Source organism: Salvelinus alpinus, chromosome 14 (assembly GCF_045679555.1).
Source record: "Salvelinus alpinus chromosome 14, SLU_Salpinus.1, whole genome shotgun sequence".
Taxonomy (NCBI): domain Eukaryota; kingdom Metazoa; phylum Chordata; class Actinopteri; order Salmoniformes; family Salmonidae; genus Salvelinus; species Salvelinus alpinus.
The window spans coordinates 55,047,388-55,061,249 of NC_092099.1; the positions used below are offsets into that span (position 1 = coordinate 55,047,388).

At 41.3% G+C, this 13,862-nt stretch overlaps 2 protein-coding genes and 2 non-coding genes across 21 annotated transcripts in view; all 4 read left to right on the forward strand.

Annotated features, from left to right (window-relative positions):
• The first annotated feature begins 1,471 nt into the window (after positions 1-1,471).
• Positions 1,472-5,163, forward strand: nifk (nucleolar protein interacting with the FHA domain of MKI67). The gene is made up of 6 exons (XM_071341892.1): positions 1,472-1,782; positions 2,113-2,241; positions 3,258-3,366; positions 3,531-3,742; positions 3,892-3,954; positions 4,367-5,163. Exons 1-6 carry the CDS (start codon positions 1,663-1,665, stop codon positions 4,622-4,624), a joined length of 891 nt encoding a protein of 296 aa, XP_071197993.1. The 5' UTR covers positions 1,472-1,662; the 3' UTR covers positions 4,625-5,163.
• Positions 2,382-2,509, forward strand: LOC139539235 (small nucleolar RNA ACA64). Its single transcript, XR_011667893.1, has one exon. It is a non-coding gene; the product is annotated as a small nucleolar RNA ACA64 (small nucleolar RNA).
• Positions 4,047-4,174, forward strand: LOC139539237 (small nucleolar RNA ACA64). Its single transcript, XR_011667894.1, has one exon. It is a non-coding gene; the product is annotated as a small nucleolar RNA ACA64 (small nucleolar RNA).
• Positions 5,164-5,383: 220 nt separating the features above from the next.
• Positions 5,384-13,862, forward strand: part of LOC139539109 (CLIP-associating protein 1-B-like) — a 128,447-nt gene continuing 119,968 nt past the window's right edge. For 4 of the 18 annotated variants that reach the window (XM_071341869.1, XM_071341876.1, XM_071341871.1 and 1 more), the window contains exons 1-2: positions 5,384-5,914; positions 8,329-9,031. In XM_071341869.1, coding sequence (XP_071197970.1) covers positions 8,837-9,031 — 195 coding nt within the window. In that variant the 5' untranslated portion in view covers positions 5,384-5,914; positions 8,329-8,836. The remainder of the gene's footprint in view (positions 5,915-8,328; positions 9,032-13,862) is intronic. The other 14 variants (XM_071341874.1, XM_071341873.1, XM_071341877.1 and 11 more) reach the window with 5 other exon arrangements.

The window sequence follows — 13,862 nt, forward strand, 5'->3', positions numbered from 1 at the left end:
CCCTCTGTACTTTTAACCTTTCTCCCTCTGTACTTTTAACCTTTCTCCCTCTGTACTTTTAACCTTTCTCCCTCTGTACTTTTAACCTTTCTCCCTCTGTACTTTTAACCTTTCTCCCTCTGTACTTTTAACCTTTCTCCCTCTGTACTTTTAACCTTTCTCCCTCTGTACTTTTAACCTTTCTCCCTCTGTACTTTTAACCTTTCTCCCTCTGTACTTTTAACCTTTCTCCCTCTGTACTTTTTATTTCTGAGATTTTGAGAGGTTTCTCATATCAGAGTTATTGTAATACCTGGTGTAAATTGTAATCTACATCGTCTATAGTTTTAAGTAGGCTGTAAACGTAATGCATTTTGATGTTGCATTTAAAAAAGAAAACACACTGGATATGATCAAAAACAAAATTATGTTCCAAACAACAAAGTATGACTTATAGTAAATTTCAAAGATAATTAAATAATAAGGTGATATTATTTGAATTGCCTACCTTTGACATCCTGGGTAGGTCAATCCACTGGAAACTCTGCCTGCTCTAGTCTCCCATTCACCCTGAAGTAGATGATTTTTGTTGCCATATCAGTTTTAAAGCCACTGATCAATGATGTTCTGAATTCAGTGTGACAACTTCAATTTAGTAGAGGGCCACTCCACCTCCCTCTCTTTCTCTCTCCCTCTCTCTCTCTCTCTTTCTCTCTCTATTTTTCCTCATCCTCCTCCCTTTGAGCCCTCTGGCCCCCCTCTCTCTGTTCTACCTCATGCCACTCCCTCTACTCTCCATACCCTCTCTTTGATGCAACAGAAATTGTCCATGACAATTGTAATTTTAATTAACATTAGACTGCATATGATATACATTTTATTCTAAGTACATTGATGTATGGTTCCTTCCTATTTTCTTATGACAACAGCTGTTATCCAGTGGTGGAAAAAGTCATAAAAAGTCATACTTGAGTTAAAGTAAAGATACCTTTATAGAAAATTACTACTTGAGTAAAAGTCTAAAAGTATTTGGTTTAAAATATACTTAAATATCAAAAGTAAAAGTATTAATCATTTCAAATTCATTATATTAAGCAAACCAGATGGCACCATTTTCTTGTTTTTTTTATTTACGGAAAGCCAGGGGCACACTCCAACACTCAGACATAATTTACAAACAAAGCATGTCGGTTTAGTGAGTCCGCCAGATCAGAGGCAGTAGGCATGACCAGGGACGTTCGGGTTGATAAGTGCTTGAATTTAACTATTTTCGTGTCCTGCTAAGCATTCAAAATGTAAAGAGTATTTTTGGGTGTCAAGGAATATGTATGGAGTAAAACGTACAATATTTTCTTCAGTAATGTAGTGAAGTAAAAGTTATAAATAGTAAAATAGTATATAAATAGTAAAGTAAAATACAGATATAAAAAAAACTACTGAAATAGTACTTTAAAGTATTCCTACTTAAGTAGAAAGCAAGAGATGCCTTGCTATCCCTCCGGCCCATAGATGACGCTGTTTAGAAATAAGGACAACTGTAGTTGACTCAACTAACTCGTCGTTGAGTGTAGTCACGTGGGTTACTGGGCGGAAGAGAAGAAAACGTGGTCATTTGGGATCGGAACGTCGTGTTTTCTCTCTCGCGAATAGTTTTACTTCTGTTAAAATAATAAAATAAGTGTCATGACAGAAACAAAGGCACCGGCGGCCACTAAGCCGACTAAAGCTTTACTGGCTTTGAACCCTAAAGAGGAGGCTGAATTCAAGAAGAAAGTCCAGGAGGTGAAGAAGCGACCCAACAAGGTTAGTTTTCCCAAACGCATGCGACAATGCCAGTGGCCTAAAAGCTAATTACAATCCACATGTGGAATTTACAATCTAGCTAGACTGCTACAATTAAAGCATAATTGTCGTTTATTAAAAAAAAATTGACTTGTTAGTTCATCCAACCATTTGTTTTCTTAGATTGTTTCATCAAGGGATGTGCTGCTAGTCACATTAACTTGCTAAATAGTTTTTTTTATTAACTTGCTAGCTAACTAGCTAAGGTTAGCTATCAAACTTGGACAGAGTATTGATGTTCTTAGTAAATTTTGGATTATGCTTTGACACATTTTACTCATTTTTCTACAGGGACACCAAATAAGTCCAGGGGTGATTTATGTTGGTCACCTTCCCACTGGCTTGTTCGAACCTCAGCTCAAATCCTACTTTGAACAGTTTGGAAAAGTCGTCAGGTTACGACTGGCCAGGAGTAAAAAGGTATCGTCGATCTCTGATCGCTGCTCTTATGAATAATATGGTGGATATTTCCAGCCTACTTGTCAAAATAGAAATTACATGTTTGTCTTGACAAACATACTTTCGTATGCATATCACTTGATTCATCACAGGTTTATGGCACCGTCTGAAAATTACCTCAGGTATACCAGTTGCCTGGGGTGAGATAACAGTGCCTACAGTATTGTGGTACGTTAAGCTTATTGCCTGCTCTGTATAGCAGTGTGATTAAACCCATGTGCCCACACTAACTTACTGTACAACCACTCATGGAAAAGATCCATTCCACTCATACATAGCTATATATCATTAATTGCAAGTGAACATGTATAGAATTGATGTTTTATGGTAAAACCTAAATAATACATGATATGATGGAGATCAGGTTGAGGGTAACCCGTTCATAGACGCTAACTACCTTTAGCGCCTACTGACGATAGTATCTTATGGCTAGAGAGCCCTGATGCGCGTTCTAAACTTTATAACGCATTTGTTGTGGTTACGGTTTTTATAAACATAAAGAACAACTTTCATATCACCCAGAAATAATTTTCTAAAAACAGCAGGTTAACTTACTACAACTATAGGTTAAGGGTTAGTTTTCCCACACAACCATGTCGCCATGTTGTTTACGGAAGACATGCGGCCACCAGTGTCAATTAGCTATCTAGCATGTGCATGACTGGGGAGGATGTGTGCTTTGTCAACTGGAGGCGCACACAGCATATGGATCTAGCAGTCCAAAACTGCCACAGTAAGCATATCTTTTTTTATATTAAACTTTATTTCTCGCTGATATGAAAGATGAGGGTCACATGTTTTGAAAACCGCAAGCAATGATTGTCATTTCTAGAAGTTTAAACACAGCTTCAGAATTGTCGTTCACACGCAGCCAACTGTGGCTTTATCGAACTGCAGAAAACCCCATGGATAAGAGGGGGTTTCGAGAGCTAGATTGAGGGGGATCCAGTGAAAACATTTGACCTTTCTCCTCTCAGACAGGTGGGAGCAAAGGTTATGCATTTGTGGAGTTCGACTGCGACGAGGTTGCCAAGATCGTTGCTGAGACCATGAACAACTACCTGATGGGCGAGAGATTGATCAAATGTAAGTTATCTGAAGAAATACGCTGCCTTTTCGCTTCTAATTTAAACCCAGAGTCATACGTTCAGGTCTAACGTTTGCCCCTTGCTCTTGATGTCTTGTAGTTTGTGTATTTTGTGGGAGGAGAGAAGACAGGTGCGCTAATAAAGTTGTATTCTGTTCCACAGGTCACCTTGTCCCCGCTGAGAAAGTGCATGAGAAGCTGTTTGTGGGATCACAGAGAGAGTTTAAGAAGCCCAGGCAGCCTGCTGTGGCTCGCTACAACAAGAGACACACACCAGAGGAGGTCACGGAGATGACTGGGAGGCTACTGCGCAAAGAGTCCAAGCTCCGCAAGAGGCTGGCAGAGAAGGGAATCGACTATGACTTCCCAGGATTTGTACGTTTTGCATTTGACTCGTCGGTTCAATAGATGTTTCCTTGTGTGAAATTAAAGTAAAAATTCAATACTTAAAAAAAACATTTGAATGTATTGAATTTGAACCTGCATTATTGACTTGTATCCTAATCTATTGTAAACCCTTGAAGGCTTCCCAAGTGCCACAGAAGAAAAAGTTAGATGACACTGTGAATGCGTCCACGTGTAGTGAGGTAAGGACAATTAATCAGAAAATAACACGTTTTTGAATGACTACTTTGACCTACAGAATGCTTTTTTGTTGTATATAGCTATGCTTTTTGGCACATTCTGAAACTTACCTCAGGTGTACCAGTTGTCTGGGGTGAGATAACAGTGCCTACAGTATTGTGGTACGTTAAGCTTATTGCCTGCTCTGTATAGCAGTGTGATTAAACCCATGTGCCCACAATCACATCACAATATCTAACAAGTAAATGATTCTCGCACTCAGTAAGAATAATACCCACTCATTGACTTGTTATTATGCACAGTGAACATGTTCCCACCCAGAGAGATAAATCAATAGAGGCTGACCTCATAGAGAACCATAGCTCTGAAATTACCTGGGTATAACATCCTCTGTGTTGATATGTTTCCCCTCAGGATGTCACTCCAGTGTGCACCCCGTCAGTCCTGGAGAGGAGGAGGTCCATGAAGATCAACGAAGATGACAGCGACGGTGAAATCGTCATCAAGAATACACCAGCCCCCAAAAAGTCCAGAGGCAAACGTGAAAGAGCAGAGTCAGATGACGAGTGCTCCTCAGAGGAGGAGACTGAGGAGTCCTCCTTCCTAGAAGGGGGAGAAGAGCCTTCGGAGGGTGATGTGGAGTCCATTGTCAAGGAAGGCGGCGCTGATTGAACGAACGCCGACACTGACGTTGAAGGACAATAACTTGTTATAATTGCCTTGCATGTAAAGCAGAGACATTTGTACATGGTGGTTGGTTGGTCCTCTATATAATTTCCCAGAGGAGAATGGCTAAAGAGCAAATGACTGTTGGCAGTTGAGTGTTAACCTACGAACCTGTATAGCGCCTCCTAAAGTCCTACAGCTATACCATAAGGTGAAATGACAAAGCAGCATATTTACTTGTTATGCCTTTGGTGGCTCGTAAATGAGGCACACCTAATTGTAAATTTAACAAACTATGAGAAAATAACCATTATCAGTAGTTTGGTGGTGTTGCATTTGTAGTTTGGTGGTGTTGCATTTGACTGGAGCCATTCAGACTAGAAATAGTGAGTTATTATTTTTCGTGTGTATGGTGACATGGGCTCGTGCGGATCTTATCCATCTGCAGTAATTTTTGATTATGTTTATTTGTCAACGTGCTTTGGTAATTTGGGTTGTCAAAATAAATGGTCATGATCTGTAATACATATAAAAGCTTAACTTTGGGTTTGGATATCACATCATTGCTAATGCGACGACGGTCGTCTATTCTATGTGAAAATATCTGTAGACGCCAGAAGATGTCGCTGAAGACTAGTGGCTTACGCGTCGGTCACAACGACAGGGTTTCCATTGTGGTACAGCAGAAGTTCATTCATTTCCAATGGAACGCTGCGTCTGTCTTGAAGTGTTGCAGAGGCAGTTGCAGTGCGTTCTGTGGTGCATATGTTGGATTTCTGACGTATGCGTCAATCTACGCGTAGACGGCTTGACAAAAATTGTAGCAGAAGGTGACAACTTTTGTTGCACCCATCCAGATGAAACGCACTATTTTTGCGCATGCACTATTTGTCTGATCAAGGCGTTACTAGCTTGACAGGTTCAGAGCAACAGGACATGAGTCGCTTAGGTGGCTCTTGCACCATTGCGCCTCCCTTCACATAAGCTACTGGGTTGCTGTAGCACTCTCTTCAAATTTAGAAACGCTGCATTCACGCAACTATTAGCTTCATCAAGGGCAATTTTATCCGCCGAAGGAAATATATTTAGGAGAGAAGTAGTGAACAACAGAAATGTGCATTCGCTAATTTCCAAGCGCATCCCCAGTTTGATGCGTTCGCACGTCAATACTATTCTTGTCCAGCAAACGGTATTCCGGGTGGAGACTGAAGTGCCTCGATGCTGCTCAATAGTCAAAACCCGACAATATTTACAAAGACTTCAGAAATTTGTATTTTTCTTTCTGAGTATGGCATGGTAAGTAATAAGACAAACCTTTTCAAATGTATGTATGCTTTCATTCAGAATAGATTATCACGTTGTGTGAAGTAACGTTAGGTAACAGTAAGCTAGCTATGTGTGGTCTTACATTTAATGTTAGCTAATCAATGAAAAAGGGCTAGTGCTAGTTCAAATAACGTTACAGGGTATGTTCTGTAACGCTTGACTCGGGTCCGTAGTTGCTACAATCGTTGTCAAAATATGCGGTTGGTTTGAACGTGTTTCCATTTAACTGTCAGTCTCTTATAGGAATTAGTGTGTTTTTTTTTTACCAAACAGCGCTTGACTAAACAATAACTGGCAAGCACATACCTGCTGCTGTTGGCTAGCTGTCAGCCACAAGCAGATACAAAAGCTAGCTAACGTTAGCTACAGTAGAAAACTGTCCATGGCTAACGTTACTTGTACAATAATTCAAGCTCACGGATGCTTGTCATAATTGTGTCTGTTTATTTATTGTAGGCAGCTAATCGTTTCTGCTTCTCTGTGTTTTCAGTGTAAACAACAAAATAATGGTGCGTGACAAGTCTTGCTTGTGTTATGACTTCTTAGGTTTTGGGTCTGACAGTCTTTGTTTAAGTAATCCTCTGTGAGTGTGCTCTGTCTATTCATGCAATCAGACAGTCCCCACAAACTGAGAACCATGATAATACAATCCGTTGTTTACATGAAATGAGTTGATATAGCATGGTCCCAAGACTCCCATGGCATGATAACGACCATTGGAGTTAGCAAAACCACAGAGACATGGGACTAGGGTATATCACCCATACATTTAACAGATATTTCATATAAAATTGCCTATTTCATGGTTCTTAGTTTGTGGGTAATGTCAGACTTTCTGACAGTGTAAATGTTTGTCCCTTTAGCAGTTTGGCATGTCTGACCGAACTCTGACTACAGTTGTATTGCCCAGACACAGACAAATTCGACATACTTCTGAGGATAATTATGCATTTCTTGCTGGCAGGTCACATCATACACAAACAAAGCCGATTTGATATGATGTCAACATTGCAGTAGGGCATTTCCACGTGAAAGGACCCATGAGAAGCAACATCTGAAGTTCATAGGAGCATGTCAAATTGGGTGTCAAATGAAAGCTGAGTATTTTTAATATTAAAAAAATAAATAAAGGTAAATATACATTTTCCATCCTAAAAATTAGGAATAAACAAAGGCTTTATTTTCTAGTCATATACGTAAAGCTTAATCAAGAGCAGTGATACTATCAAGAGTAGTGTGCGGCTTTCTTTTTTCTCATCTTATTCAACTGTTACCATCCACATGCAAAAAAAGATAGCTCAGATGTGCGAGTGCCTTTTAGAATTTTAGTCAAACAGATAGAAAAGAGGTTTTAGACAACATCTATCAGAAAAAGTATTAAAAGGTATTAGAAATACATCACCACACAGTAATGTTGAAGTAAAGACCCTGTCAACTAATATCAACACTTCTCTATAGTAATTTTTTAAATAATATTTGCCTTCTGTCAGTTTAAGAAACATTGACTTGTGCATTGTAATTCTGTTAGAAAAAAACTAATTGGTAACGGAATTACTGCAGTTGAATTGGCTACAATGGGAAATCATAGTAGTCACAAACCACAGTTGAGTCACCTGCTAGTGTTCCCCCTTCCACTGGCATACTGTTATGTTCAGCTCATAACTTTTCTTTCTCTTTCTGTCATCTGGTGGTCAAAGCAAGGCTGTGAAAACAGTCTGGACAACCCCTCACTCTCCCTCTCTCTTTCTCTGCCACTCTCGCTCTCTTTCTTCTCTCTCTCCAGTTAATGTCACCTCTCCCAGTTCTTAATGACACCTACCACCTACCCTCTTTCCATTTAAGTATCCTCACCTACTGAGCCCCGGACATCCATGGACGTGGAAAACTAGTTGAAATTTGGTCGGACCGCCTTGGCCAGACCAAATCTGAACCACTCATAGATGTCTATGTTTCACACGTTTGTACAGTATAGTAGAGAACAATGTAGTTCAGTACAGCACAGCAGAGTAGCGAACACTATAGTGCAGAAATGTACTGTACTGAACATATCTACTTCACTGTACTGTAATGTACTGTGCTGTACTGTACTCTACTGTGATGTACAAACTTGTGAAACATAGATGTCTATGATTGGTTCAGATTTGGTCTGGTGCGGACCTGGTCTTATTTGGGGGCGGAGCTCTTTTGGCATACATTTTAAAATGAAAAATCTGAGTCTGTGTCCTTTATTGTGGAATTGCCCAGTAACACACAGGGCTTGGGGGCTCAAGTGAACTCTACATTGACCCAAGTTGCCATGGCGGCAGGTTGTGTAGCATTTACAATTTGAAGACAGGAGGGTGGGATTGTGTTAACGGCCTCCCTTTTTCTATTCATGACCCCAGGTCTTCCAGGGAACTAGGGACGACTAAGCTATGAAGCTCTTCCCTTCCAAACCTTCCCTGCTCTCCTTCTCCAGTTACTGTCACTTCATGAGCCTTACCCACTGCTGCTCTCACAACCATCATCTCTGCCCAGCCTGGTACTAACAGCTTGGCTGAGACTCACTTCAACACAAAGAAGAAAAAAAAGAGAGAGCGAGAGAAGAGAAGAAAACCCTCCCCAGCTGCCATCCAGACACACATGGTGCATAGCTGCCATTCCCCAGGCTCCCTCCATCCCCGCGGCCTGACCTCTAGCTAGCTCCTCGCACCCATCACACAGCCTAGCCCACGGTCTGCCCAAGGGATATAAATAGGCTACAGCCGTCCAGTGTGTGGAGCCTGCTCTTGTGTTGCCTTTTTTTTCCAGGGCACACACGCCCGGTGGGGGTCACACCCATTTGTTTTCGGTCTTCCACTGCCTGGATCAGTGGGAGCTAGTGGTGGGACCGAAGAGGGAGAGGCCGAGACCATGGAGGTAAATATGGAGTACTGTCTGGCCCAGGTGGTGCAGAAAGACCTGGGGAGGAAGGTGCAGGTGGGACAGGAGCTCATAGATTACATCCTGGATAAGGACAGGTCCCAGGATCTGGAGCAAGACCAGACAGGTCTGGACAGGATGGTGGACAGCATCGCTACCACCTGGGTCAACTGTTCCAACTTCAAGGTAAGAGGGGTGAATATGCAGCTAGATAGCTGAGAGGCATAGATATATAAAGGGCTTCATAAGAGTAGTTAGCTACTTGTTCTAATATTTCTATATTTATCTTTTTGATTTGTGTGTATTGTTTTGTACTGTTGTAGCTAGGAACATAAGCATTTCGTTACATCCGCGATAACATCTGCAAAATATGTGTAAGCGGCCAATATCATTTTATTTTATTTGACTTACATGTCATCAGGGGTTAATGCAAAAAAAAAAAATCCCATTACTGAAATGTAAAGCTGCAATATGTAACTTTTTGGGTGACCCCACAAAATTGAAATAGAAATGTGAGTTATAGAGCTGTCATTCTCATTGAAAGCAAGTCTAAGAAGCGCAAGAGCTGTTCTATGTGCAATATTTCTATGCTTCCCGGGTTTTAAATTTAGTTTTTGCTTCTTCTACTTTCGGTTTTGTACAACAGCTTCAAACAGCTTAAACTACAATATTTTTGATTAAGGAAAATATATTTCACAGTGGTTTAGATGGTACAATGATTCTCTTCATTATACTTGCTTGTTTTGTCACATAAAGTGAAATTAGGCAAACTATTAGAATTTTAGCAACCAGGAAATGGTGGAGCGATTTCTGCATAGTGCATCTTTAAGTCGATCTCAGATCGATTGTCCGCATGGCCAAGTTAACCTCCCCTTTGATTAAAAAAAGTTATGACCATCATGCTTTTGGGGGAAAAAGGATAATTTTGAAATTCCAGTCCTTTTCAATTGAAATGTTTCAATCCATATGACGGAAATCCGTCGCAGTGACTGAGAACTTTAAATCTTGCATCATTCATAAAGGGAGATATCAAAGCCACTCTGGAGATATATTGAGAGTGGTGAATGGGGATAGTGTTGTCAAGAGATGAAGAATGTGAATTGGAAAGCTAGAGCAAGGAGGAGAGGGAGGCTTTACTCTGGGGCCAGACTGTCCAATATCCTTTTGGGGATTTGTCCTCTGGCTGTTGTTGGGTTGGTAGACAGTGTAAACTAATGGCATTGATCTTGTGTTGGCATTCAAACATGTTGGTTTTCAGAGGTCAGAGGAAGTTTTCGATGTCATCCATGTTATTCAGTATTAAACAACATAAACATAAACAACAAATCGCTTTTCAGATATGAATGCAACATATTGTTTTGTGGGGATGACACACTTGTTGTCTTTAAGCTCCAGATAGTTGGACTTGTGATGAATATGTATTGTGCTCTGAGAACCATAATGTTAGTGACATTAATGCTGATTTGAGGAAGCATCTTCGATAGGCGCCCTCATTAAAGGGATACTTCAGAATTTTGGCAGTGAACTCATGGGTACCATTTTTATGTCTCTGCATGCAGTTTGAAGGAAGTTGCTAACTAGCGTTAGCGCAATTGCTAACTAGTGTTAGCGCGATGACCGGAAGTATATGGTAACTGCTAGCATTCTAGTAGAGGCCATAGACTTCCAGTCATTGCGCTAGCGCTAGTTAGCATTGGATCTCAAAACTACCTCTAACTTCCCTCATTCTGGATGCAGAGACATACAAATGGGACCCATGAGTTCATCTGACTCTGGGAAAGTGAACTGCTAAAATTCCAAAGTATCCCATGAAGTTTAATGACATGAATCGACAAACCTGATTTAAAACATCATTGTATTATGTGGCTGAGCTGACCCATAAGATATCCGTTCCAAAGCAGATCTTTACAGGGATAGCAGTTCAAATTCTTTCCTCCTTACTTAGCATGTTTTATAGAGCATTAAGTGCCTATTATAGAGCACTATGTAATGTGCCTGAGACAAGCAGAAGAACTTCACTGAACAGAATGGCCGCGCAATGCTTTCACACTGACATTACACCTTAACATAAACTTCATTGTTTTATAAAAAAAAAAAATAGCTAAGATATTCATGTAAAAATTGAAGATTGATAATAATTTGGAATTCTTCCTGGGGCATACAGGCCTATGACTTACAGTATCTAGCCCAATTGTGAGGACATCGGTAGTCCGATACGTCAGTGCTTTTATTCTATCCCATCTTTCTGTGTGGATATTTTCTTCCATTGTTTACGAAGTGATTTATTGTTGTGATACGCAGCTTATTGTATGCTTTTACCTTTTGAGATATCTATCTAGACAAAACCATACTTTCCCTGGCCTACATAGTTTAAAGTGGGTCTCAGACTTTTGTCAGCCCTGTTTTCCCTCATTGCAGTCCCTGTGTTTAGTTGCCTTTTCCCCGGGGCTCAGGCCCTCTGAGCTGGTAAACTAAGGCTAAGCGCTCCAGGCTCTTCCCTTCGCCTGCTGTTTCTGGCACGGCTAGGAAGATGGTCATTAGGGCTGTGGCACTTTGTCAGCCGATGGGCTATCTTACACCCATCACATGGAATTTGACTGCGGTCATGACTTGTGACTGCCGGTGTGGCGGTAATATGGTCACCATTACAGCCCTAATTAGAGAGACAGACAGAGAGAGGCTTTAGGCCTAATTGGAGCTGGCCAAATCAAATTTGATTTGATTTGATTGGAGCTGGCCTGATTACTGCTCAGCTGAAGGGGCTCCATAGGGGTTATGTGATGACAGAGTGAGAGGGGTTCAGGGATGGGGCTCCACAGGGCCGAAGAGGGTTGTCTTCACTTTTTGCTTGCAGCCCAGACTCTCCACAATCTCGTTTGTACCAATAGGCTTCTGACCTGGATCCTTCAGTGATGACACTAGTGCTCCGTCACAGGTCAAAGGGCTATGGTTCCAAAAGTCTTCCTCTTTTTCGCCACATCATTGTTTTTGTAAAATGTAGTATGTTTCTGTGTGCTTCTAAAAGCTTCATGGTGGTCACTGGTTAAATCAGGGTCAAAGGTCAGATGGGGCAGTTGGGCCATTGACAGGAAAATTCTACTCGGTCTCCATTGTCTGGTAGTGTAATGATTCTCTGCTGTGACTCTGAATGGCAGGCCAGGCCAGGCAGTGCCTAGACCTTGGAGCGGAGTGTGCCTAGACACAGACTGCAGCTGATGGGCTGAGTAATGTGGAAAGTATTTGGGTAGAGAGAGAGAGAGTGTGTGTGTGTGTGTGTGTGTGAATGTGTTTGTGGGGAGGGGACCACAGCTTTTCACTTTGAACACATTGACTGTGGTCTTCGTGGATTGTGATCCTCCTTGAAACCTAGAACTAGGACTATATCTGGTTCCGTCATCACTACAGGTCTGTGGATTGTCTTCATTGAATGGCAAGAGATCATATGTAATGGAATGAACAAGTGGTCCTATAGGCATACCCATTCCCCAACGGAACAACAGTGAATCTCTCCTACTATTCTACATATAGGCCTGCCAACATAGTAACTGTCAATGCTCTACCTAAGCTGGTAATGGAGTGACGTGTGTGGAATTACTGTAGTAGTATTACTGTAGTATTACAGTAGTATTTAATCCTTCATTTGGCAGACTATCTCATTAAGACTTACAGGGAGGACAGGGTCAGGGATAACAACATAGTACCATGTCTGTCCCCTCAGCTCACAGTGGACTTCATCATGATTGATACATATGCAATGAGGACATATAGTCTAACAACCGAGGGAGAGCTGTGATCAGTTTGGGAGTAGTTGACATTTCCTTTCTTACAATGGTTTTTCTGCTGCAGTCTCCTCCATACAAGGGTGTGTCTGTATTGACTCAGCAGCCTTGCCTCACTTCAACTCTTACACATTCATGTTGTTTATCTTTCCCTTTCAAGATGATACGATACGTACAGTTGAAGTCGGAAGTTTACATACACCAAATCCATTTAAACTCAGTTTTTCACAATTCCTGACATTTAATCCTAGTAAGAATTCCCTGTCTTAGGTCAGTTAGGATCACCACTTTATTTTAAGAATGTGAAATGTTAGAATAATAGTAGAGAGAATGATTTATTTCAGCTTTTATTTCTTTCATCACATTCCCAGTGGGTCAGAAATTTATATACACTCGATTAGTATTTGGTAGCATTGCCTTTAAATGGTTTAACTTGGGTCAAACGTTTCGGCTAGCCTTCCACAAGCTTCCCACAATAAGTTGGGTGAATTTTGGCCCATTCCTCCTGACAGAGCTGGTGTAACTGAGTCAGGTTTGTAGGCCTCCTTGCTCACACCCGCTTTTTCAGTTCTGCCCACAAATTTTCTATAGGATTGAGGTCAGGGCTTTGTGATGGCAAGTCCAATACCTTGACTTTGTTGTCCTTAAGCCATTTTGCCACAACTTTGGAAGTATGCTTGGTGTCATTGTCCATTTGGAAGACCCATTTGCGACCAAGCTTTAACTTCCTGACTGATGTCTTGAGATGTTGCTTCAATATATCCACATCATTTTCCTACCTCATGATGCCATCTATTTTGTGAAGTGCACCAGTCCCTCCTGCAGCAAAGCACCCCCACAACATGATGCTGCCACCCGCATGCTTTACGGTTGGGATGATGTTCTTTGGCTTGCAAGCCTGCCCCTTTTTCCTCCCAACATAACGATGGTCATTATGGCCAAACAGTTCCTATTTTTATTTCATCAGACCAGAGGACATTGTCCCCATGTGCAGTTGCAAACCGTTGTCTGGCTTTTTAATGGCGGTTTTGGAGCAGTTTTGGAGCAGTGGCTTCTTGAGCGGCCTTTCAGGTTATGTCGATATAGGACTCATTTTACTGTGGATATAGATACTTCTGTACCTGTTTCCTGCAGCATCTTCACATGGTCCTTTGCTGTTGTTCTGGGATTGATTCGCACTTTTCGCACCAAAGTACGTTCATCTCTAGGAGACAGAACCCGTCTCCTTCCTGAGCGGT

What these genes read in the sequence shown, in the direction of transcription:
- nifk (XM_071341892.1), top strand. Translation starts at nt 1,663, where the DNA reads ATGACAGAAACAAAGGCACCGGCGGCCACTAAGCCGACTAAAGCTTTA. An exon ending in TGAAGAAGCGACCCAACAAG is followed by an intron (nt 1,783 to 2,112) that starts GTTAGTTTTCCC and finishes ATTTTTCTACAG; the next exon opens with GGACACCAAATAAGTCCAGG. An exon ending in ATGCGTCCACGTGTAGTGAG is followed by an intron (nt 3,955 to 4,366) that starts GTAAGGACAATT and finishes GTTTCCCCTCAG; the next exon opens with GATGTCACTCCAGTGTGCAC.